At 38.5% G+C, this 25,724-nt stretch overlaps 1 protein-coding gene across 1 annotated transcript in view; it reads right to left on the bottom strand.

The window, feature by feature from the left end:
- Positions 1–25,724, bottom strand: part of Immp2l (inner mitochondrial membrane peptidase subunit 2) — an 852,239-nt gene that overhangs the window by 753,202 nt on the left and 73,313 nt on the right. Inside the window, exon 3 of the mRNA XM_005377314.2 lies at positions 5,746–5,849. Within this exon, the coding sequence (XP_005377371.1) occupies positions 5,746–5,849 (104 nt within the window). The remainder of the gene's footprint in view (positions 1–5,745; positions 5,850–25,724) is intronic.

Below are 25,724 nucleotides of genomic sequence, written 5' to 3' on the forward strand. Positions count from 1 at the left end.
AGGATTCCATTAATTTCCTTTGTTAGGTCAAAGATTTACAAGTACTCAGGCACAAAGAAACTAGCGCCTTTCTATTTCCCTCGATCCCAAACCACCCCACAAAAGGCTCTATGCTATTTCATCTATTGCCCTGGCTCATATCTCCATAACTTTCTGTTCTTACTTCTAGCAATGTACCCATCACACTGGCCATCTGTCAGAAAGTGGTAATGAGTTCTGTGTGTCACAAACAAGATGCTCAAATTGTTTGCACACATTATGTTCGTGATTACGTACTACTGCTACTAATGAAGAAACTACATTTAGGAACTGCAGTATCGAGAATTTGGCTGCAAAAATAGGAATAAATGAGAGACACAGCAGACCAGGGCCTGCAGGATGTCTTTGCCAAGAATGGGCAAGTGGCTGGGCCATGCCATCACACAACATGGACAGAGGCTGGGTAGAATTATAGCTAAGAACACTGCTCCAAAGTGAGGCCCTTCAAACCTTTACTCTGCTACTTCCTTACCCTGTCCTTAAACACATTACTTAACTTCTCTATGCCTCAATGTTCTCATCTATAAAATGGAGATAACAGTGGGTTTCTAATAAAGAATAAAGTGACTATGGAACTCTTAGCCCAATGACAAAAATAATAAGCAGTTAATGAACATAAATGGAGGTGGCTATATTTTCTGCATATCTATTCCCCCTTTATCGTCAAACCTGATCACCGCAACACTCTAACACCCAGTGTTTGTCTACACTACCTATCTTTACCTGTCTAATGTCTACACGCAGAGGGTCTTCCTTTGCTGCATAGCAATTACCTTGGTGTTTTCCACCCCAGACTTTGAGATTTCATCTTAATTCACCTGAGACGCATTCCAAGGGAACAGCATTGTATCATGGGAAAAGGTGTAGACAGAGCATTGTCCAACAGAAATACAATGAATGACCCACGTGATTTGTAACAAACGTCAGTAGTCAAAGTAAGTGCTCAGTAATCGTATGTGCCTACTATATCAGACAGCAGAGGTTAGGGTCACATAAACTGAGATTCAAATTCTAGCTGGTGCTACCTATTTGCCACTTACCTGCTCTAAATTTCATATTATTAAAAATAACTATCTCACAGGCAGGCACGGCGGCACATACCTGTAATACCATCACTTTGGGGGGCTGAGGCAGAACCAGCTCAAGTTCAAGTCTTATATGACAATTTAATGAGACCCTGTCTCAAAATTTAAAAAATAATAATAATAAAGGAGGCTAGTAATATAGCTCAATGGCTGAGCACCCATGGGCTTGATATTCAATGCCACAAAAAAATAACTATCTCTAAATATTATAAGAAGGAAATAAGATGGCGTATTTAAAGCACGTAGCACAATCTCTATATTCAGGGAAACTCACTAAATGAGAATTCCCTCCTCTCAGTCTTCCACCCCTGAGCTTGATCTAGTCCTTCTTCTGTCACTTCTAATACTAGTATGAACTTTAGCCTTGTCCATCACCTGCACGACGGCTCTTCCCTTGCACCCACAGCTATAGATTTTACAGGATGGCCTTATTTCTAGAAGCCATGGACACTTTCAGTCATGGTCTAAGTTTGTGGCCCCAAGCAACCAAAAACACCTGTGCCTGGAAAAGTGACCTGCAGCCTCCTGCCCCTCTGCGCCCTCCCCGGCCGGTCCTGCTGCCTACTCGGCGAGTACTTCCCCCTCACTCAGCTGCTACCAGTGCCACGGCTGCCTCAGCAACCGCTGCTCACATCCATGCTTCTCACTTTAAAGAGAGATTGGCCTCAAAAATTTAAAATACTGAGCATTAGCCTGAAAAGGAATTGGCTGAAGTCTTTCAAAAGTGGTAAGGTCACACGAAAGAAAGAACAAGAACAGTTACAGAATCAAGGAGACTAGAGAGACATGAAAACTAAAACTTAACTGTAAGATCTTGAATAGCTCTTTGGCCCCCAGAAAGGGCATTAGCCAGAAACTAGAGAGTGAGTTGGATGTATGGATTGGTTAATAAGGTATCAATGTCAGTTTTCTGGTTGTGATAATTATACTACACTTTATATAATGTTAATATGAATGGATGGGTAGATGGGAATTTTCCAACTGTCTGTTACTTTCATAATTTAAGTCCAACATTATTTTGAAAAAAAAGCTAAGATGCCTTTAATGTGATTATTTGGAACTGCATTATAAAAGAGCTTCTGTCCCAATGGACTTCTTAAGTGATATATTATTGTGAAAGAGTGCTATTTACGTTAAGCCTATTGCAGTAAGGCCATCACACAGGTTAATGAAAAGTCAATTCCAAGGTATAGAAAATCCACCTTAATCACTACTATTAGTTTGCAAATCCACTAAGATAGTATGAGGCCACCTACGTACACTCAGGAATACGGAGGACTTAATTACAGCAAGTCATATTTTGCATGAGCTGTTATTTCATTAAATAAATATAGCTTTTGAATTAACATTACTGAATAACATGCTTAAACAATAGCTCCCTTAGAACCAACTTTTCATGGAAAGAAAGAGTTAGGAAAAGATAAAGAGATGCAAAGAAGCATATTCCAGCAGGTACCTGTTTCCCTCCCTCGATTTTCAATGCCGTTAGTAATAGCATCAGTGAACAAGCTCCAGACAAAACCCCCAGCACTAGAAGAGATCACCTACTCTGCTACATCATGTGTTTCCATAACGAAGTCAGTCACAGGTAACTGGCACAAAGACAGAGGACTTCAGTATAATATGGAAGATGCACTGGGTCATATGTGATTTTCTCCTTTACATCATTAATGTTTTTCCTAACAGCAACTGAAGGCCAAGAACACAAGGAGCAGCAGCCAGGGAGGAGCTGGTACTGTACATTCAACCCTTCTCTTAGAAGTAACTATTACAAGGTTAACACTCATCTTTGTGTAAAAAAAAACATATTATTAAAAGTAAATAAAAGTAACATAAAACAATAATGAGTACATACCTCTACTATCAATATATTTTATACACAGCTTACAACCTTTTCTCTACCGCAACTTACTGCTAATGTCCATCCCTCTGCCCCTGTATCTACAGAAAGCCTCAGCATGTCCTTGTGTCACCTTCACACTTTTTGTTTCAGGTACCATTGTTTTAAGTACTTAACACAGAAAATGTCAAGGTATTACATCTACTGAATTTATTCATTAGAAATTTTATAAACTACAATACGTAGTTTTATAGATTGTGTAAAACTGTGTGTCCAGAAATCATATTCACTCTAAAATCAAATATATACTCTCAATACTATATATAGGGCCTTAGGCTAAAGAAGAATTTCATGTCAGACCTTAATGTTTTCATGAATACTTGTTAAATGCTGTGCCAACACTCAAGCATACTTTTATGTAAATAGATGTAAAGTATTTTATGTAAATCTTTTATAAACTACTATATGTAGTTTTCTAAACTACGTATTTTTACTGTGATTATTTGTGTTCAAGTTACAAAGTTGCATCAACTCTACTAGTTTAAGTATGAATTTGCAACTGAAAGTTTTCCAGAAATACATATATATTACAGTAGAAATGCTGTATTTCTGCACATTTTGACTATATAAAATGCTATCTTGGGAAGTTTTCAAATATAAAAATGTCATATTACATTGCTTCCAATGATTAGCTATATACCAGTAAATATTAATACCCATTTATAAACAAAAAGATTAAGTATATCTAAATTGAACATTCAGATATGTATTCCTATATTCATCCCACATTTCTGAAATAGGTAGGATGTTCAAAATCAGCATCTATATTAAGACCAGAGAATATGCCTTTTGTAAAGAAACAAAACTTTCAGTGTGGTTTTACACAAAGCAAACGTGCATGAGCGTTTATCAAACAAATCTTTTAAAATGATGTAGTCTTAAGAAAAGATGTAGTCTATAGATTGTGTAAAACTGTAAGTGTGTCCAGAAATCATATTAACTCTAAAATCGAATATATACTCTCAATACTATATATAGGGCCTTAGACTAAAGAAGAATTTCATGTCAGAACTTAATGTTTCTAATGAATACTTGTTAAATGCTGTGCCAACACTCAAGCATTCTTTCATGTAAATGGCTCCTGCTAGCAATAAGCGCTATGAAAGAAACTCTATACTCTTTGTACATGACAAGGATATAGCATATAATTGACTTATTAAATACATGGTTCACCAAGAATAGTTATCAATTATTATAACAACTCTAATTTGAATATATTTTTGAAGTTAACTTACATAACAAATATAAATTGCTTTATTATTTACCTATAAGAATAGTGTTTTCCTTTCAACATAATCCATGATATGCTAGGATATTTTCATGGACCTGTACAACACTGAGTTTCAAAGAGCCTTTTCATACTCATCCAGTATCTATTCAAATGCACTTGCTAAGAGATAGGCAGCACGTTTCCCATGGAAAAAAAAGTATGGCACAATTGTCTGCTTGTAGCATGACCTCTTTCACTTGGGTGGGTATCCGCTCCATCACCGACTAAGTGAGGATGTAACCTTGTCAAACCACAGGCAAAAGAATAATGAGCATACAACAGGCTTTCCCAGCATGCAAAAGGGTTTTAAGGAGGTTGCAGAAATAGTCCTCTGAATGACAAAATAAAAGAACACTCCAAAGAGTAGGTTCATATTAAAGAAAGCACTCAAAACCTGAGAGCATTTAATCCACGTCCCTGGAAGTCTGCCACACAAAACTCCACTCAGATGTATTTAATTCATTAGCTACTAACCAGATTTAGTTAATATGTTTTCAAATGATCCCTGGCAGATCAGTCTAAAGGAGATACACTCTTTATAGAGTATTTCTTCAAAGCATTAACCAAAGAAAACAAAAAATACATATTGCTTTGCTTCCACCAATTATATCATCCAACAAGAAAAATCACTGCAATTCAACAATAAAAAATACAAATTGAAAAAGCCTTCAATCAATAGTAGATTTTACTACCACTAAAACAAACAACAGGAACATTGCTACATTAGCTGCTATCCCAGACCACTGACTGCCGAAAGAAGGAATCAGACTAAAACATTTTTATAAATAGCTCAAACCAGAAAAAAAAATAAGCAAGTTCTGTTGCAGTTTTCTCAGTGTGAATTTACTTTTAAAACAAACAAAATCTCACATCTAAACCATTCAAGCATGTACTAGGACTGTGTATTTTATCATTGTGTCAATTATGCACACTTTGACATTCCTTTTTTACAACTAAGAATGAAATTTTTGTTCCTGACCGGTAATAATATTTTAACAGGGAAACAGTGCCACCTTTTGGTCCCAAACAAAAGCCTCCAGTAACAATCTCCCAAATTTCTTTTCCAGTTAAGCTTCTGACATACAGAAATGTTACTGAATTTAATATCATAATTATCTAAAAAGGTTTGCTTCAAAGACTAAGAAAGCAAGAGGCAAAACCTCAAAATATTCCAAGGTAATACCAAACATGTATTTTTTGGATCATCAGTATAATTACTAGTCAATAGTTTATCAAGAAGTTTTTACCCAAACCAATTATGTCAATCAACTGATATATCTTGACTGTAAAAGTCTTTTTATAGGACTGTCACATTTCAAAATTGAATTTTTAAAACACATATTATATTTAATTGTGCTCATTAGTGTCATAATTGGCCATCTGGTATTAACAGTGGATTACCAGTTAAATCACCAAAGATACAACCCAAATATCATATTTTAATTACTCACACCAATGACACAATGTCACCACGCTGAACTTGAAAATTCCTCGCTTTCCAGTGGTTCAAAAGTACCACATCTGATGACTGGCTTCCCCCGGGATTCAAAGAAGGCTAGAAAATGAGGAGAATGGACACATCTATCAGCTGTATTTTTCAATCTTCATGGTTCCTTGCACTTCATAGCTTGAGTGGAGCACAGTACAACATTTCTAATACAGTACCTTTCAATAAATTGCTGTTCTAAAGTAACTGCCAATGATGAGCTTTCAAAAAGGCTCACTGGGATTCTTCATACATGAACCAGAAAAAAATAAATTACCAATACTTACTTGAAAAGAAAGTGCACTAAATAGTAAATCCCTACTAAACTTTAGTAAAGACGTACAGAAAGCTTTACAAAGGATTAAAAACATAAGAAAAATGACTCAATCCACCCAATAGAATATTCAGAAGGGATCCACGTCCACAGTAGCACATATCATTGTTTCACCTGGGGAAAAGGTGTGCTAATCTCAAATCAGCCAGTGAAATACTCAAAACAAAACAAAACCAAAAACTACAAGGAAAAGGATAATCATTAAGAGTGCAGGGATTCCCCCACCTTGACCTTTTTTCCAAGTTTAAGCCTAGTAAGTAGCATTCATCCTAGGAATCCTGAGTCTAGCTGTGCCTAAGGATGGATGGAGCAAGAATTGAAAAGCATTTGCTGTAGGAATTCATCCAAAAGAAGCCAGAGACCTCTACAATGTAAATGGAGCATTCTAAGAAAAGGAGATTAAAGAAGACATAGGAAAACTGAAAAATATTCCATGTTCTTGGCTAGGCAGAATCAATGTAGTTAAAATGACCATACTTCAAAAACTGATACAAAGATTTCACATAAATCTAATCAAAATACCAACAGCATTCTTCACAAATCTAGAGAAAACAATCATAAAATTCATACAGAACCAGAAGAGACCAAGAATAGCAAAAGCAATCCTCAGCAACAAGAGCAAATCAGGAGGTATGATAATCCCAAGTTGGAAGTTATATTAAAATGCTACAGTGATAAAAACAGCACAGTACTACAACTAGCACAAAAACAGGTATGTGGATCAACAGAACAGAAAAACAAAAGTAAAAAAAAAAAAAATCTAGAATATTCATCAATTTGATCTTTGGCAAAGGAGCCAAAAAACATATACTGGAGGAAAGACAGCTCTTTAATAAATGATGCAAGGAAAAGTGGTTTTCCACACGCAGAAGACTGAGTCTAGCCCCATATATCTCACCACGTACCAAACTAGTATCAAAATGGACCAGAGATCTAAATGTTAAAATGGAAAAAATCTGCTGGAAGATAAAATAGGTAAAATTCCTAAAGAAAGCTACAGGCAAGGACTTTCTAAACCAAACCCTAATGGTACACGAAATAGTACCAAGAATCAACATATGGGACTATATCAAATTAAGAAGCTTCTTTATAGCAAAAGAAATAAACAGAGTGAAGAGACAACATATAGAATGGGAAAAAAAATTTGCCACTGTTCCTCAAAGGACTAAGATCTAGAATATATAAAGAACTCAAAAAAATTAGGCTTCTCAAAATAAAAGATGCAATCAAAAACTGTGTAAGTGGGGAGCTGGGTGTGGCGGCACATGCCTGTAATCCCAGCACTCAGAAGGCTGAGGCAGGAGGATCATTGTGAATTTCAGACCAGCCTGGGCTTCAGGCCAGCCTGAACTGCATAGCGAGACCCTGTCTCAAAAAAATATACAAAAAAAAAAAAAAAAAGAAAGAAAACCTGGACAAGTGAAATGAACATACACGCCTCAGGAGAAGAAGTACAAACAGTCAACAAATACATTAAAATGTGTTCAACATTGCTGGCCACTAGAGAAATGAAAATTTTTTTTAAATACCTGAAATTCCATCTTACTCCAGAAAGAGTATCTATCAACAAGAAATCAAATGATAACAAATGCTGGTGAAGCTGAAAGGAAAGAAGAGCCCTTCTGCATTGTTGGTGGGAATGTACACTTGTATAACCACTGTGGAAATCAGTATTCCTCAAGAAACGATAATTAGAAATTGCATTTGACGCAGTTAGTCCCATTATAAGCATCTTCCAGAAAAAGGTAAAGATATCATATGAAAGAGATACACATACTCATGTTTATAGGAGCATAATACACAAAAGCTGAATCCTGACACAGCCCAAATGCCCACCAAAAGACAAATGGATAAGGAAAGTGTGGTATTTACGCACAGCGGGAGTGCTACTCTGCCATAAAGGACAAACTTGAATCATTCGTAGGTAAATTGACGCACCTTGAGAACATAATGTTAAATGGAAGAAATCAGATACACAAGCTTAAATATCACATGGTTTCTCATATATGAAAAACCCAAACTAGAAACAAAGAGCAAATGAAAGATAGATGATAGGAAGTAGGGAGATCTTTCACAAATGGGAAGAGGATCAAGAGATGGAGGGAGGGGGAGGAGGGAGAGGAGATGAAAAAGGAATTGAAAAGGACACCGATCTTTTGCAAATGGAAAGAGGACCAAGAGATGGGAAGGAGCAGGGAGGGAGGGAGGGAAAGGGAATGCAACGAGAATGAAGATTGTTCTGCGCACACACCTCCCCACAATCAATGTAATCGCTACAAACCCGTACTAATAAAAATAAAAAGAACTCATCCAAGACTAGGAACCACAGGTAGAAAACTCTGATTGAGGAACCATGAAGCCAACACACCTGCCATCTGGATGGGACGCCAACAAAGCAATGAATACAAAGTCTGAGGCCTGACATGAGCGTGGGGGAGCAGAAGAACAAGAACAGCTAGGAGTTTGGTCAGCTGAGAATGTCCACCTGGGAAGCAGCCATTTCTGTGGCGACGGAAAAGGAGCCACACACCTGAGGCTGTCTCTCCTCACTGAGCAGCTGATGACGGCAGCAAGAGCAGGCACAGCCACAGCAACCAGGGCATAAGAAAGAGACGCACAGACGGCCAAGTGCTACAGCACCGATGACACACCCTTTCTTAAAGTTTCCTGGAATCACTGCTAGATTTGTCTACCACACATCCTAGTTCAGGAATAGTCATCATGTAATTCACCATATACCTACTCTAAACTGTCTCACTCTGAAGGAATGGATTCCATTTCTCTCTAGTTACTCGATCTTCAGCAAGTTACTTAACTTTATAATGCCTTTCTGTACTAGTATGATGGTGATAATTAGTAACTATTCTAGTACCCAATAACTGAATAACGGCCAAAACCTACAGAGGGCTTACCCTGTACACTAATCAGTTAATAACGGCCAGATTGTCTGAATGATTACCACACACAAGACAAAACCTAAGGGCTTTAAAAATACTAACTTATTTGGTAAGATAATTCATTAAAGTGCTAGTAACAGCTGTTTACCCATAGCTCATCTCTCGATAACTTCTATTATAGATATCCTACACCATAATTTTGACTCTGCACAATGTTGGACCCTTTCTCCAGCTCTGTCCTTGCTCTACCCATAAATGAGGAGGTGACTTGATACACTGGGTAAATCCAAGGTGGGCCACGGTGCTGGAGAATATAGCCTAAGAGTAGGGACAGGATAAACATTAAGCTTCCACAGGATTTGCTCTCCCTACTTCATATTCTCTATCTCCGCCTCTCTCTGTCTTTGAGTTCTATATCTTAAAGGTCTCCTCTTACGTCTTTGTAATCTTCCTCCCAGAAACTCATGTAGTAAAGGTGGCCTGTGGGGAGACAGAGTGGCCTCTAGCCCATAAGACCAACTGTCCTTCCCCCTGCGCTCTCACTGGGTTCATTTTCTTCCTTGCTACCACAGTAGTGAAGAACCAAGGTGACAGAATTCTTTCTGATTGCTCTTCCTTAGTCTCCTTATTTTTTAGAGTCTGTGAGAGCCCATAACAAATACTTTAAGCACTGCTCCTAGTACACACATGTAAGAACACACATTGGAATAAAATTTCACAAAACAATAATTACCCTTACTACACACACCCTCATATTTTCTACTCTTTTCTAGCACATACTTTAAAAATTCTGCCTATAGCCAACCATACTGATCTAGCCCTCACTACACTGATTGTGCAACCTGCTTATAATCCAATGTTAAAATTATGCTTTATGTGATTCTTCTTCATCTACTGTCCTAAAAAGTTGCTTTTTCCCAGGGTGATACCCTCCGTTATTTCACCTCTGTCTCTAAATGATTTCTCTAGAAAACCTCATTGATATTTCCAATATCGAATACCACTGATACACTCATGACTACTAAATGTATGGTCCCCAAAGTGACTCTCCTCCTCTATTCTAAATCCATAATTCTTTACACTATGACACTGAGCATATTATAATGTAATTTTTATTTTACTTGTTGGTCTTCACAAATAATGAGGAAGCACTTTTTAACCATTATTATAATGCCCTAGGTAAAATTATACTATGTCCCCAACTAATTTTCTGAGTTTCAAGTACATATTTCCAACAAGCTGTTGGGCATCTCAACTGATCAAGTCGTTCTCCTGCTTAAAATCCTCATTAACATAACACCATCTTTAATGTAAAGGGCCTAATATTGAGTTGCATAAACACATTGCCATACTTTTCTAATGAAAATTTGTACTTTAGCATTAGAGTAGCTGGCTATACCTCTCAGCAGCTGCACCTGGGAGATATACCAAATAATCTTTGTATTTACCTACTTGGTAAGACGAACAGAAAGACATGTGCATGTATGCAAAATTGTCAAACCGGGATTTTTACCCACATAACGCTCCATGTAGCATTTCTTGTGTATGTTGCATCACAGGGGGTAAAATACACCCACCACATTTTCTGTCCTGCAAACTTGCACTGTACCATAATGGGGTGTGGGTGTGGCTCACAGGAGCGGGGCCTGGGGAAAGCAGGAACCCCTCTGCGTATTCACCCCCTTGGCAGACAAATGGCAAAGCGTGTACAGGCACCCCAAAGCAGCAACAGGTGAGTTTTACCCATGAAATGCTCATTGTTAAAATTTCTGTGAATGTAGGATTTGCTTTTTTTAAAGTTTTCTTTTGATTTTTCTGGTAGAAGTAGCCCTTCAGTATAATGGCACACGAAAAACCAGATTTGCAAGTTTTGGAGGAGGTTCGAAGTGAAGCACCAGACTAGTCATGCAGGGATGATGATGACGATTATGATGATGATGAAGATGACAACTCTGATGTTGGCCATGTGAGCCGAAGTTCCTGCGACAGTGAAATGGAGCAACAATCTACCAATACAGATACAGGGAACACAGACCTCCTTGATTCAGATGACCAATAAAACAGCAAAGTGAGGACATCTTTGACTAGTTGAATGGTACAAAACGCAACCGAACAGAACGATCCAATGTCAGAACCAGGTCAGAAAATATAATGAAAATCTTGGCAGGAGTGAAATTATTGAACAGAATGCCAGCACTGCCATTCAAAGTTAGAAATTGTTTGTAGCTGATAAAATGCTACAAGATGTTGTGAAATACACAAATGCTTAAATACAAGTACAACGTTCTATATGTACTGATAGCTATACTCAAAAATCTGTTTGACACCACACCAGCTGAATTTAAAGCATTCATAAAAATATATGCCCTGCTAGATGTGATGACATATTATATTTTCAATTTAGAAATTTCTCCTGGAGCACAGCATGGTGGTGCATGCCTGTAATCCCAGCACTCAGGAGGCTGAGGCAGGAGGATCCTTGTGAGTTCAAGACCAGCCTGAGCTATAAAGTGAGCTCAAGGCCAGCCTGAATTGCATAGCGAGACCATGTCTCAAAAAAACCAAAGAAAAGAAAAAACTTTATCCTGCAACTCAGCCACCAGGTCCTTATTCGTATAGTAATAAACTGAATGATGTCGTGAGCAGACTTGTTGCTCCCATCTCCCGAACTAATCGGAATGTGACTTCTGACAATGGGTTTACCAGTTTCCAGTTGATGTCACATTTGTTAACAGGGCAAAAATAGACCAGCATGGGAACTGTACACAAGAACAAACAGAAATTCCAAAGAAAACGCTGCAATTTCAAAACAGAATTATGTAGTACCATCTTTGGATTTCAGAACGATACCACATTGCCCTGTATATGGAAAAAAAAAAACTAACTGGTCCTGCTGATGTCAACATTGTACAATGATGGAAAGACTGACAGAGAAACCTCTGCAAAACTGAAGCCTGAGATGGAAACTTTTTACAACAAAACTAAAGGCAGAGTAGGTGTTGGTGGTGAGTTATGCAGCAATTATGATACCACCTGAAACACAAAGCTTTGGCCGATGGTTGTATTTTACTCAATCCTGAACATGTGTGGCATAGTTTGATAGCTTACAAAGAAAACAAGTGCAAAATGTCATGAAGTAATTTTCTTAGAGGATTAGGACTAGAACTCATAACAGATCATTTACTGCAGAGGAAAAACAAAATGTCTCTGCCCAGGGAACTACACAAAAAAATTGTGGAGCACACTGGTGAGCTGACAGGTGAATAGGCAGGTGCAACATCACAAAGACCTACTACAACAGGAAAATCAAAAAGATGTTAACTGTGTCCTACAATATGGACAGGAAAACAAAACATACATGCACACATGCTATCAGTGTAAGTAATACTTGTGCATGGAACATGCAGTTGTCATGTCAACTGCCTTGGATGTGACAGTTGAAGCAAAGATTTTTTCTGTGCTGGCCTTACACTTGTATTTACATTGTGGTTCACATAATTTTTTGTTTATAATTTTATCTTTTAGGTTTTCTAAGCAAGTACACAGTAGATGTGAAATTGTTGATGTTTATTCTAAACACGCAATACATACTAAGAATTTAATACTTTATTTTAGTGATATTTTTTGTTCCTGTTACCTATGCATTGTATAATACAATAAAAAACCTCCTGACAAAACAGCAAGACCAGTGAGATGTCAGGTATGTCCTACAAAGAGGATAGGAAAGCAAAACACATGTACTGTCAGTGTAAGCGATCCGTGTGTATGGAATATGCTCGTCATGTATGAAGACTGTCTTAGGTGTGACAACTGAAGTAAAGATTATTTTTGTTGTACAGTTCTTTTGGTATTTTCACTGTAGTTCACATAGGAATTTATCTGTTATTTTTAGACATAATAAAGTAATATAACAAATTATAGTACATAATAAAAATAACATGATAAACTCACAAAATTAAAATTAATAATTCATCAATAGAAATATTCTCAAGAATAAATATGGGCATTATACACCCACCACATGGGCCTTTAACACAAAATTGCTGTCATGCCCTGGGGGCTGCAGACTGTCTTCAACGTAAATCTGAACACATACACAATCTACCAGACCCTCTTAATTCCCTCCGACACAGTTACCACAGGTTGAACTCAACCACAAGTAGTACCACACACTCACAGTGTTTTCACAAGTTCAGGGAGTCATACTCGCAAATACTTCTGCCTGCAATGATTCCGCCTCTTTCCACCTTCCTCTCATGTGACTCCTCACAACAGAACATGAACTTCATGCAGCAATCTCACATGAATTCTTTCCTAATATTCATCTTCTCCCTCCCTATGCCTATCCTTAGTCACAGATGATCAAAAATCCCAAATTCCCCATATGCTCTGTGATTGGTTCTGCCCTAACATATTCAAATGCGCATTATAATTACTCCCTGGTCTCTTTCACCAAGAATCTATAAGCACCTAGGCAGATTCTTTCTTTATCTATATTTTTGAGACATGTTCACTTTGAAGGTGATTGATAGATTTTAGTAGAATCAAAATATCAATACATCATGGTTTCTCTTATACAAGAAACCCAAAGCATAAATAATTTAAGATCAAAATTAAAGATGATAGGAAACAGGGAGGTAGACATTTTGCAGGAAGAGGATAGAGGAATGGAAGAAACAGAGAGAGGAGGGAGGCAAAGGGGAACTAAAAAGAACTAATGCGATATGTACATGCAACGACTCCCCACGATGAATGTACTCATTACATACTGCAAACATGTACTAATGAAGACTAACAAATTCATGTGTGAAGCTCCCCAAAATGACCCAAATTCACACACATAAAAGACTTCTTCTTCTACCTGCTCCAGCCCCAAACATGCTTCTGTGCTCCCTCCCTCGGTTAGCAGTAACTAGTATCCTGTACACTAGAAGACTTAGATCCAGCTTCGTTTTCTAACTCTCTTTTTGTGTCTCTCACATCAGACATCGTCTGCCCAGGAGGCCTTTTCCCCACTTGGAAAACTACCTATCTTTCAAAGCCCAGCTCACTGTCACTCCTCAATGAAGGCTTTCAAAAAAAATATGATGATGATAACAGTAAGTTTTAAAATACCTCCAGCTCTCTGCTGAAAATTAGGAAATTACACCTTAGTGTTCCAAGACGGGACAGAAGAACTTCCACAGACCAAAACTTTGCCACTCAGAACTACCTTTCCCTTATCTAATCACTTCTCTTTCCAACTTTTCTCAATCTAATTATTAAAAACAAAAGGTAAGCCAATGTAAACAACAGATTTATGCAGGGAGGAAATCCCACAAGGAGGCATGTCCAAATCTCAAATAGTGAAGTATTAAAATCATCAGCTAACACCCAGAAGACCTATTTGACTTTACAAGGGAAGCAAGAGAGTTTTGTTTTATCTTTCTTCTCCACAAGGTAATATTAATTATACTCCATCTGTACTCCCACAGTAACTTTGGTAAACTTCAGTGATAGCACATAACAGTTATCTGCCTACAGATATCACTGTTTTGCTCAAGTGTAAGCTTCCCATGTCTTACCCATTTTTGTAAGCCTAATCAGAAAATAGTCACTGTAAAATAGTATTTCTGTATTTAAAAGCATAAAAGATTAAAGGATCTTAGAAGAATATCTTGATAATATATTACCTAAGCAATGTACATCATCTGAACAATGAATACATCTCTTTCACTGAAAATATATCCTAGATAACCAAGTATGGTAACAAACATTTTGTATCTCATCAAGTTAAATAATGTAAGCATTAAGAATAATGTTGTGCTGTAGTATTACTGATAATAAAATAATGGCAATCACAACAAAATAACCATATCATAACTATATTGTTCAATTATGATTATGAGTAACACTTATAAATATGAAAAACACATCACCATGAAAAACCTTGAACCAGGAAACTCTCCACAGCATAGTAAAACCAGAGTTCTTTTTATTTCAATAAAAAGTTTTATTAGAAGAAATAAATATTTTCTTTCAGATTTTAATGAAACCACTTTTGAGAAGAAGATAATTCACAGACTTCAAGAGGATTTTCAATAGGAAACTAAGAACATCTAAATTGGACGGTGTTGTTTTTGAAAAATTAGTTAACCGTGTTAGTGCTTCAAAAATTTACATCCTCCTTTTCCTCATGGGAATAACAGTGCCTGCTTCAGACAGAGCAAGCCATCATGTCAAATCAAAGAATTAAAAAATAGCAAATATACATTAAAAGTCATAACTGTGATAATCTCACATGACCAATCTACATTTCCTTGTACAATATTATTGTTAATATTTTAAATCCTAGATTCCCCCAAACTATATGTTTTGCTCTGACCTTGGCACTAGATAGTACATTCTAACAAAGACTATATATTGTAAGGCTCAATTTGGACAGGACTCTCCCAGTACCCAACCTGTGTATCAGAAGAGGCATTGTTCTCAGCTCAGCACCAGGGTGCCCTCAGCAAACATTGACTGTCATAAAAAAGACAAGATGAAGCATGGAATCTTCCAAATACCTGGACACTTGAAGACACCCAAATATTTACACCAGGCACCTCAGCGATTTTGCCCACTGAGGCACAAGACACCCAGAGAACTCAGACCACTGATGTTTTACTAAGATCTTCCAGCCTAATGTCTCTTCTTCCAAGCACTACTTTAAAAAAAAAGTCTGCTTCTCTTTGCTCCCTGCCGATGGCCTTTTTACCCTCTGTCTGCCTGCACCCAGGCACAATGAATTCCAAGCCATGTTGCACCTACACAAGCCTGGAGGTCTCAGCTGGTCTCTGCCTTGTGACATTCCTAACATATAAGTCAGCAAAATCCGACACTAATAAACTATACTAAAACTGAAAGGATGGGAAGGGAAGGCACAGGTAGAGGAATAAAAAAAGAAGACAAAAGAATTACGATTTATTATGTATATGTACCCGCTCCCCACAATTATAATCATATGTACTGTGAACACTACTAATAAAAAGTAAAAAATCAGAAACAGCCAATATGCAACATGCTTTTCAAACCAATACAGCACAAAAACTGGGCTTTAATGTTTATCTCTGATCAAGAACTATGCTGAAGAATTTTTATTCCTCCTACAAACAAATATTGGTATCAAGATACCCTAAATCCTCCACTTGTGTCAAAATTCAAATTGTATGACAGTTGTGAAGAAATTTATGTTTTAGTTTAGGAAAATAAAACTCCCCCAAGGGATTAAACAGAGCCAGGGTAGATCTCTTGCCTTGTGAGATTTAACTAAAGCTATCCATCAATAAGTGATAGTATTCTGGTTTTTTGTTTTTTCTGTAATTTTTTTCTTACTTTCCAATTTAAAAAAATTCACAGTCTATGATTCATTGCCAACAGTCTACCAAAAAAGCCTGGTTTTAACTTCCTTGGAAGCAATACTTTTAACTTGTTCAGGCCTATAATGAGAATCACCCATGCTGTATGTATACAATCGACAAAATTTAAATATTAAATGTTTCACATTTAAAAGAGATGGCTCCCAGTAGCAGGCATGAAGAACTGACAGTAACACTCAGACTTCTTTTGGAGAAACATTATTTTAGAAAAATAAGTATAAATTTCCAGAGATGCTTTATCAGTTGAATTTCTTTCTTTTAAGTGGAAAGTATGTCTGACTTTAGGCTTTTGCCTCTTGCTGAGTTAAGAGGTCTACCATAAAATTTCTAAATATATTTTTGAATTAGATGGATGGTCATTGCAGGGGTTCAAGTAGTAGGTACATAGCTTGTAAATATTCTGGATGTGAAAGGAATGCTTCATTTCTAACTAGACCTGTGTTCAGATCTAGGTACAATGTGGTCTATTTTATTATGCACACTTCCGGAGGCAAATCTAGGAGCCATGCAAATCACAGAGACCCCTGAATGTCAAGGCTAGAAAATTGTGGTTTTAGTCCACATTGTCCATATTCTTTCCAAGGTTTCAGTTTCTTCTCTGTCGTTTGTTTGTTTATTTATTTATTTATTCATTTATTTGTGACACTGAGGATTGAACCCAGAACCTTCGTACTGAACTACCTTCTCAGATCTTTTCATTTTTATTTTTAAATTTTGAGACAGGGTCTCAGGGCAACGGATTCTTCAACTGCCAAGATCCAGATGTGGGTACACACTTTTCATCAGAAGGAGCTGTAAGAGCCTTTCCACAAATAGGTCTAATCTCAGTCTCTTATTGTGGTTTTCAGCATTCTCCACTTAAAATTCAAGCAAACAGCTTCCTCATTCTTTTAGTATTTCTGCATAAAATTTCATTCATATACAAGTAACTTTTATTTCTGTAAGTGCTATAACATTATTTGTATTAAAAAGCACGCACTTCAATCTATGTTAATAAAAGAGAGATGGGATATCCTGCATTAATTGAATTTGGAAGAATACTGAGTTATTACTTTTTCATTCCCCTAATCTGAACTGTATGTTCTGCTACAGAATGGCACACCAAATTTTACAGGCCCTCTCATGCATTGCTTGTAGGAATAAAAATCTTTACAAAGATAATTAGATAAAATGTAAATTCTGTAAAATGATCTTAACCTCAGACCTAGAGACATATTTTAAGTCATCCTAAAGAAGCAGTCAGAAATATGTACAAAGCCACATATACAAAGATGTTCATTGTACCTCATTTACAAAAGTAAATAATTGCACCAGCTTCAATACAGTAAAATCCCTTTGTCCCAAGGGGATATGTTCAAGACCCCAGTGAGGCCAGAACCTTACATCATACGAAATGCCAGGTATCCCGTGTTTTTTCTTATATAAACATCTATGGTACAGTTTAATTTACGAAGTAAGCACAGTCAGAGATTAACAGCAATAACTAATAGTAAAATACTATATAACAACATACGGTAATAAAAGTTATGTGAACAAGGTTTGTCTCAAAATACCTTACCGCACCTGTGGTGATGGGAATGACACAATGGCCCCATGATGAGATGAAGTAATAACAGAAGCATCACATCATAGTGTTTGGCTGCTGCTAATCTTCTGGCAGTATGTCAGAATGAGGACAATGGAGCCTGATGGTGCCCAGAGCAGCAGAAAGTCAACCCTTGGATAACGAGGGACTACTGCACAAGTAATAGGAAAGTGATTAAACTATAATTTAGCAATGGTTAAGTCACGTACTGTATGGATTGAAAAATCGTTAAAGCTCACGTTGCAGAAAAGTATATGAGGGCATTTGGATATGTTCAGCAAATAAACCAAAATCATGGTAAGTGTAAAAAGCCAATAGATATGACCCAATCTGGGGAAGGAGTGAAAGGAGAAAGAAGGAGGGAAGGTAGAAAAAAAGGAAAGCAGGGAGGTTTAATGGTTGACGCATTGTGTCAACTTGAGAAGCTTAGAAGTTTAACTAAGTGACTCAGCAGGGGGCCAGAGTCCTCACTTTGCAAACATCCTGAGCCTGTGCAAGAGGGGGGCACTGAGATGGTGTGAGTGCTACACCCACCCCAGGGTGGGCACCCTGCTTACAATATAAGAGAGGAAAAGAGGCTTGCTATCCCCTTTTGCTCTTGCTGCTTTTGCTGTTGAATGGCTGCCCCTCTGCCACACCACCCTGCCTTGAAGCCAGCTAATTATGGACTGAAACATCCACAAATTGTGAGATAAATAAACTTTGCCTTCTTTAATTTGGGCATGGGGTATTTTGTCCCAGCAAGAACAGAAAAGTGGAGGGAAGGAGAGAGAGGGAAAAGGGAGAGAGACAGGGAAGGAGGAAGGAAAGAAGGAAGGAAGGAAGGAAGGAAAAAAGGAAGGGAGGAGGGAAGGAAGGAAAGAAGGAAAGAAGGAAGGAAGGAAGGAAGGAAGGGAGGGAGGGAAGAGGGAAGGGAGGAAGGGAGGAAGGAAGGAAGGAAGGAAGGAAGAAAGGAAGAAAGGAAGGGAGGAGGGAAGGGAGGAGTGAAGGAAGGGAAATTGTGTAGAAAAGGAAGAAAAGAGATTTATGTCAGTGTAGAAATGCAAATTTTAAAGTCTGAAGTCTGGACTCAAATTTATGTATAAATTTTTATTTTATGTATTTTAATATATTTCCTAAGTTTTCATGAATCAATATGCAATGGTTTTATATAAGTGCAAAGCAATAGTTTTTGAAGGAGAAAAGCATCTAATTTTTACATCCCTTTTTTACAAATATTTTTAACGTGTATTCTGATTTCTAAGAACTTCTTTATTGTTTAAGCATCCCCTAATTCAGATCATTGCAACTACACGGCAAGATCAAAACCTGAAACTTTCGAGCCCAGTGTAACAATGCAATGACTACAGAATGTTACCTGTAAATATGTGTAGGGTATTTCCAACCCATAAAACAGATTTTGAAATAGGTATTTTGATTTAAAATTTGAATTAAACATGATAAGAAACATCATGCATAACTAATGAGAAATAAAATTTATATAAATAAACATTTCTGAATAGTAACACAAAGACACACTGCTATATGTACTACAAGCCAGTTACACGGAAAGGTCCCCACTAAGATATATTCATTATATATCTTATTATAAATCTTTAACTCCCGCATAAAAGTGTGTAACATTTCTCATTCACTGATAAGTCCTTCCTGCTTAGAAGAAACCAGTTTCCGTACCACACATCTTCCTTGATCTCAGAAATAAATGTTCATAGTAAGGTACATAGCAACAAAAAGGAAGTGGTTCAGAAAGTAACAAGGTTTTTTAGGAGGCTGCCTGGATATTTCCCCAGAAGTAAATAACTCCAAAAAAGCCAAGTTCCCTGGCCGGTACCATGATGTAGCAATCTACTCCTAAGGTTCTCACAGTACCTGTGAACAAGCCCGTGCAGGTAAGATTTTAGATCTTCTATCTCCCATCACTGAACTTGATACTGCATCATATTTTCTGAAATATCTGCCACCATGCATAACTGGGGCCTCCAATCCCAGGAATACTTTTATTTAGGCCCTTTTCTGTTCTCTGGAATAGTTCTCTACTCTATTGCTCTTCGTAGTTTTTAGCTTAGCCTCTGGGCTTTGGACTGAGGGATCAGACCCTTTTTAAAAAGAAATACTTCTGTTCCTACCCAGAAGCCTCTTCTTAAAAGGACCATCCCTTTCCGTACAAACTAATTCAACTCTTTTAAAACTTGTAGACTTCCTGTCAACCTAACTGTGGTTCATTTCATTCCCCCAAAAAATTACAGTAAATCCATAACTTTTTTCAAGACAGACTTTTCTCTACTTTGAAAGACTCTGGCTACCATGATATAAATTCTTTAGAAGTGTCACAGTCTCTTCTGACTGACTAAAAAGATTTACCAGCACCACCTTAAATCTTCCTGAGCTCTTAACCCAGAATCCTCCAGTCTGGATTTGATTTTTATCCCAAGCCACCTCTTACTTTAGGAACGCTTTGCTGCTAGAAATAGGAATGAGAAATAATTTTATCTGTCAGTCCAGAAAGTTTTGGGCACCCTGTATTTCCTCCAATTTCTACTTTTAAGTTCATGCACTGTTTGTGTACCTTATACAAAGCTGTAAGAAGCCAAGTGACCACCAGGGATATAGCTCAGTGGTACAAGTGCTTGCCTGGCAAGGGTAAGGTCCTGAGTTCGATTCCCAGTACAAAAAAAATTCATGCCCAGAAATACGTTGCTGGGATTCCTGCTGAGCCCACCTTTCAGAAGGTATCACTGTCTTCTGGAATTTGAGCAAAACTTTTGCTCTCCAGGCTTTTAAAGCACAAAATATGAATAAAAGCTGGGAAAGTTTAAAAAAAAAAAAAAAAGAAAGAAAGAAACCAACTGATCATTTCAATATTCTGCTCAGAATTGCTTTACCAAATCCATAAGATCCATATGTACCTCTTTTCCAATTTTGTGCAGATGCCAGGTTTTAAGTTGTTTCAGCGCCATAAAAGGTGGGTCGCCATCATCCTGGTCCCCAAAAACTGTTTCCTTACCACCTTTCTGGTTTCCATTAACAGCTGTCCGCCATTTACTCAGTCAGCAATCCTCCCACCACTTCTCTAAGCCCTAGCTGCCACCCCATCCCCAAAAGAACCACATGTTCTAAGTCTTTGTTATGGAAACATCTCACTGACAATAACAACTTTTGTTTGTTGTAGTTATCGGTTGTTTTATTAAAAACAAACAAACCCCCCCCAAAAAAACCTGTAAAACTACATCTTAAAAGAACAACTACAGTTTATCTGCTCATGATCCAGAGTTTGGGTTCCACCCAGCTGGGTAGGTCCTGTGCTCGTAGCTGTTGAGGTTACTCATATAGCTGTGAGCATCTGGGACCAAATAAGGCTGGGTAGTCCAACCGGCCTAATTGACAGCTCACACACTTAACTGGGGCTGGCTGGCTAGGACCCCTCAATTATCCTAGGATACCTCCTCCAGCAGGATAGCCTAATTTTTAATATTCCCAAATCACAAGGATTTATCATGCTTCTGCTTGAGCAATGTTTGCTGATATCCTGTTGGTCAAAGCAAGTCACAAAGCCAAAAGCCCTGTGGGAGGAAACTGCAAACCAATGAGTGAGATCTGAGTGCTGAGGAGTCGGTACTGTAAAACTCTACAGGACCAGGCTGCTGAGTGCACGGACCGTTCACTCAGATAACCCTTGCATTCCTGCTTCCTTTTGATCATTCTAAAAATTACAAAAATAAAACTTTAAATTTTAAAAAAAAGAAACATTTGGTGGCAAAACTGACACAATGTTAAGCTAAAAAATACAAAACATTCATTTTTTTAAATAAAAGCGAAGTGGAATGATAATAGAAAATGAAAAGTAGGAAGTAAGAAAAAGTTCATGAAATAAAAATTGTAAATGACATGTATTATTACATTGGCATAATCACTGGTAGGAAAGTGGAGAGAAATCTAAAACTAATACAAACATATGATGAACAGACAAAAAGAATGGGTTAAGAAAATATACCCTTTTTAAAGGTGTAAGAGTAAGAATTCAAAAGTTTAACAAACACAGGCAATCTGGATTCTTCATGTAAAAGCAACTACCAACCCTAGCAAACCCCGCAATAATGTGCCCTCATCCAAAACTTTTTGGGGGGCCCTCTGTAAGGAAATGATTTTCACACTTCTCAATGTATTCACAGAACTTATTACACTGTAGTTTCCAAGGCCCTCAGAAAATTACCCTAATTAGCATATGCCTGAAATATGACTCTGAACCTTAATGAGTAAGTACCCCACAAGGTGTTAACAAAAAAAGCCCAAAGACCAAATTGACTACACAGGGGTTTTTTCAGGCAAGAAACAAACTATGGGCCTCCTTACCCTTCACATTATTCTTATTACTTGAAGCTCTTCTGACAAGCCCACATTTAAAACTTCATAATCAAAAGCTAGCATGCTCCACTCCCCTGTTTAAAGCTCAATTTGAGCTGCTTCATCTTTTCAACCTCCCTCCAGCAATAAAGCAGAATTTTTTCAAAGTACAGGTCACGACCAATGAGTGAGTCATAGAATCAATTTAACGGGTTTTAACCAGAACTGAAAATATCAGAGGGCATTGCACATAATGATGGTAATTATGGTTTAAGTACTGTTACATGAAACTTTTGTTTCAGTTGCACGTATGTGTGGATAATGCAAAACTTAATATGACTCATGAGGGGAAAAAAAGGATTGAAAATCTCTGCCAAACAGAACATGAAGGGTTCATCAAGAAGCTAAAACGTTTTCAGGAGAATAGTGCACCAACACCCTCCAAGTCTAAGAAATAAAATTAATGATGATAATTCTATTGTATTCCATTTTTGTAGAGTTTAATTATTCAGGCACTTCAGTGCTTCAAAGCACAAATTTAATATGCATTTATTCAACATCCTCTGAACAGTAGGTGTGAGGAATATGGTCCCTTTCTTTCAGAAGTTTATAAGTTAAGGTAGTATTAACCTGTGAAATAACTAGAGGATAGCAGAAAAGAATTTTTAATCATGACTGGAACTTACAATGCTGTAGGCTTTCAAATAAGTGAATCACGGAACTTAGGAAAGTTGTAAGAAGACAGAACTAGAGGTTAGTAAAGGAGCATAACATAAGGAAAACCAGAGAAGTGTAGTAATAAGACTTGTGATACAGTCAAAGTAGTCTAAATGCTTTGCGGGCAGTTATCAGGCATAACTAGCACCTAACACAACAGGAGTAGATTTCTTCCATGCGTTCACCCAGCAATGCACATTCATTTGATCTTGTACATGTGCCATCCCCTGTGGCCTGACTGTCCTCACCCGGGTCCTCCACAGCTCTGCATCTACGCACGCACAGGGGTCCCCAGCTTCCAATAGCTCAACTTCCAATTTCTCAACTTCAGGAATAGTGAAAATGCTATAAGCATTAACTAGTAATCATACTGCAAGCACTGAACTTTTGCTTTTCCCTGGCTGGTGATACACAGTCTGATGTCCTCTTGCGGTGCTGAGCAGTGAGCCTCAGCTCCTAGGCAGCCACATGATCACGAGGGTAAAAATAAAATCCCTACCGTGTGCTGTGCTGCTGAGCTACGATGCTGAGCAGGGAGATGTGTTAAATGCATTTTTGCCTTCTTTGTTCAGTGGATTTAGACATATTAATAAGATGAGGAACACCTGTATGTACGTATGTGTGTAACTATATGGATGTATATAAGTATACTTTTCTGCATTCTGTATTATAATATTTTCATACCCTAAAAGGAAAACCAAAAAGCCTTTAGGGCTAGAGGTTGTCCCTTCCTGGCACAGTCAGCAGCACCTCTGACATGCAAACTAACCAGCCAGAGTCTGCCTCCTCTGACTCCAGGAGACAATACTCCTGTGCCTTCCCATTCCAGAGCTAGGGACGGGAACTAGCAGCATCTCCTCGGAAACTGTTCAAGGGAGCCGGTCTTACACCGTCCCCCCGCTCTGCCTTGCCTTGGGTGCAGGAAGCCCAGTAAAGGTTCTGGCACATGCATTCTCCTTGCTCCTGCCTTCTGCCTCCCGACCTCCACGGTATCCCTCCCACATGGCCCTTGTGTGCCTTGCCTCCCATCTCCAGCCCTGTGAGCGTGATGAAATTCGCTTTCCGCAGCCTCTCTGTCTCCTCTTGTGGCCACCGCTGACTATACAGGCCCTGAAAGAATATGAAACATCCCATCCAGCCCCAGGCAGAGAGCATGACGATGGTGATTTTTTCGAACTACACCAAGAAATGGTGTCTCACTGCTACTAGTTTTCCATTGGCCAGAACTCAGTCACATCTATTAGGGATGGTTAAAAAAGTGTTTTAAATACATACATAGCACTGAGTCAAAATAGAATACTTAAACTCATCACTACTCCTTTATCTGACAACAAGAAACACCCCAGGCATAAGACACCAAATACAGGGTGACTGCAAGGTGGCAACGAGACGGACTAGAAACGAGGGACCTTCAGACTTGAGGAATGACGCCATGGAGCACCCTTGGGGTTCCCTGTTGCTTGCCACGTACTCTAAATGAATACAGAAGCCACTGCAGAAGCCACAGGCCAGAAACCCAAGTGGGGGAAGGGAGGCTGAAAAAGCCTCTACTCTCTAAGGAAAAGGACTAGGAAAGGGATGGTCTAGTGTGGAGGACCGCTTGGGCAACTCTCCCTGAAGGAGGAGCAATTTTCACCATTTTGGCTGAGCCTGGCCCTATTTCCACGTATTGATGCGTACAGAGCTGGCTGGGACTTTTCCTTACCCCTTCAACTGGCTTTAAGCAATGTATACCGGTCTAGCTGAGGTGCTAATGATAATGTTTGGAGATGGCAGACATGTTTCCCCGGACCCCTCATTGCTCCCTCAAGTGAGCTGGGATGAGGCAGGATGTGTGAGCCAATGCTTCACGATGTGAGCTGGGATCCAGCCTTGAGAATAGAGGCTATGACTTCCTGGGGCTTCAAAGATTACTCATCAGAGTTGAAGCACTCACCCCAACATTAGATACTATTTCAATTGTGTTATGCAGATGACTCTTTCTGCATATCCTTCTCTCTGCATTTGCAGAGGTGATTTCAGGCCTCCTACCTAGCCCAGCTCATGGCACTCACATATTTCCCGCCATTCTCACAGTCACTCATCCTCAAGGCGCTCCCTTCTCCACAAATGAATAAAATCTGGGTTTGGTCCAGGGTATAGGCCTTTGTTCCAGATGGCCATCACTGTGGCTGGAGTTAGGACCCCTTGGCTCCCCATAACTACAAATATGCCTCAGTGTCTTTACTGTCACCATGGGTTGCAATGGATGTGGTAGATTGGGATTGACTCACTAGAATTCCAATAACTTTTCATGGGATTACAAATACAAACTTCTTGGGCCGAGATGAGGACTGGGAAGGGCTGTCTATAGTCTAGCAGAACAGAAAACATTTGGACAACAACCACCCTAACCCAGGGGTCAAACTAGCCCCAACACCTCAATGTCAGCAGAGGCCAGCAGGCAGCCATGAGGCGGGATGAGCAGGCCCTTCACGACCACAGTCCTCGGGCAGCAGTGGCGCAACGGGAGGAGAAGCGGTGTCAACCAGCTGCACACCTACTGGCTCGGAAGACACTGCTCCTCCCAGGACTAACAAATTTGGTGTTAGCTTAGCAATTTCTTAAAAAATAAACATGAGTGTACCATACCACTGCTAGGTAAGCTCCTAGAAAGAGTATAAAGTGCAG

Source organism: Chinchilla lanigera, unplaced genomic scaffold (assembly GCF_000276665.1).
Source record: "Chinchilla lanigera isolate Chin_1 unplaced genomic scaffold, ChiLan1.0 scaffold00009, whole genome shotgun sequence".
Classification (NCBI taxonomy): Eukaryota; Metazoa; Chordata; class Mammalia; order Rodentia; family Chinchillidae; genus Chinchilla; species Chinchilla lanigera.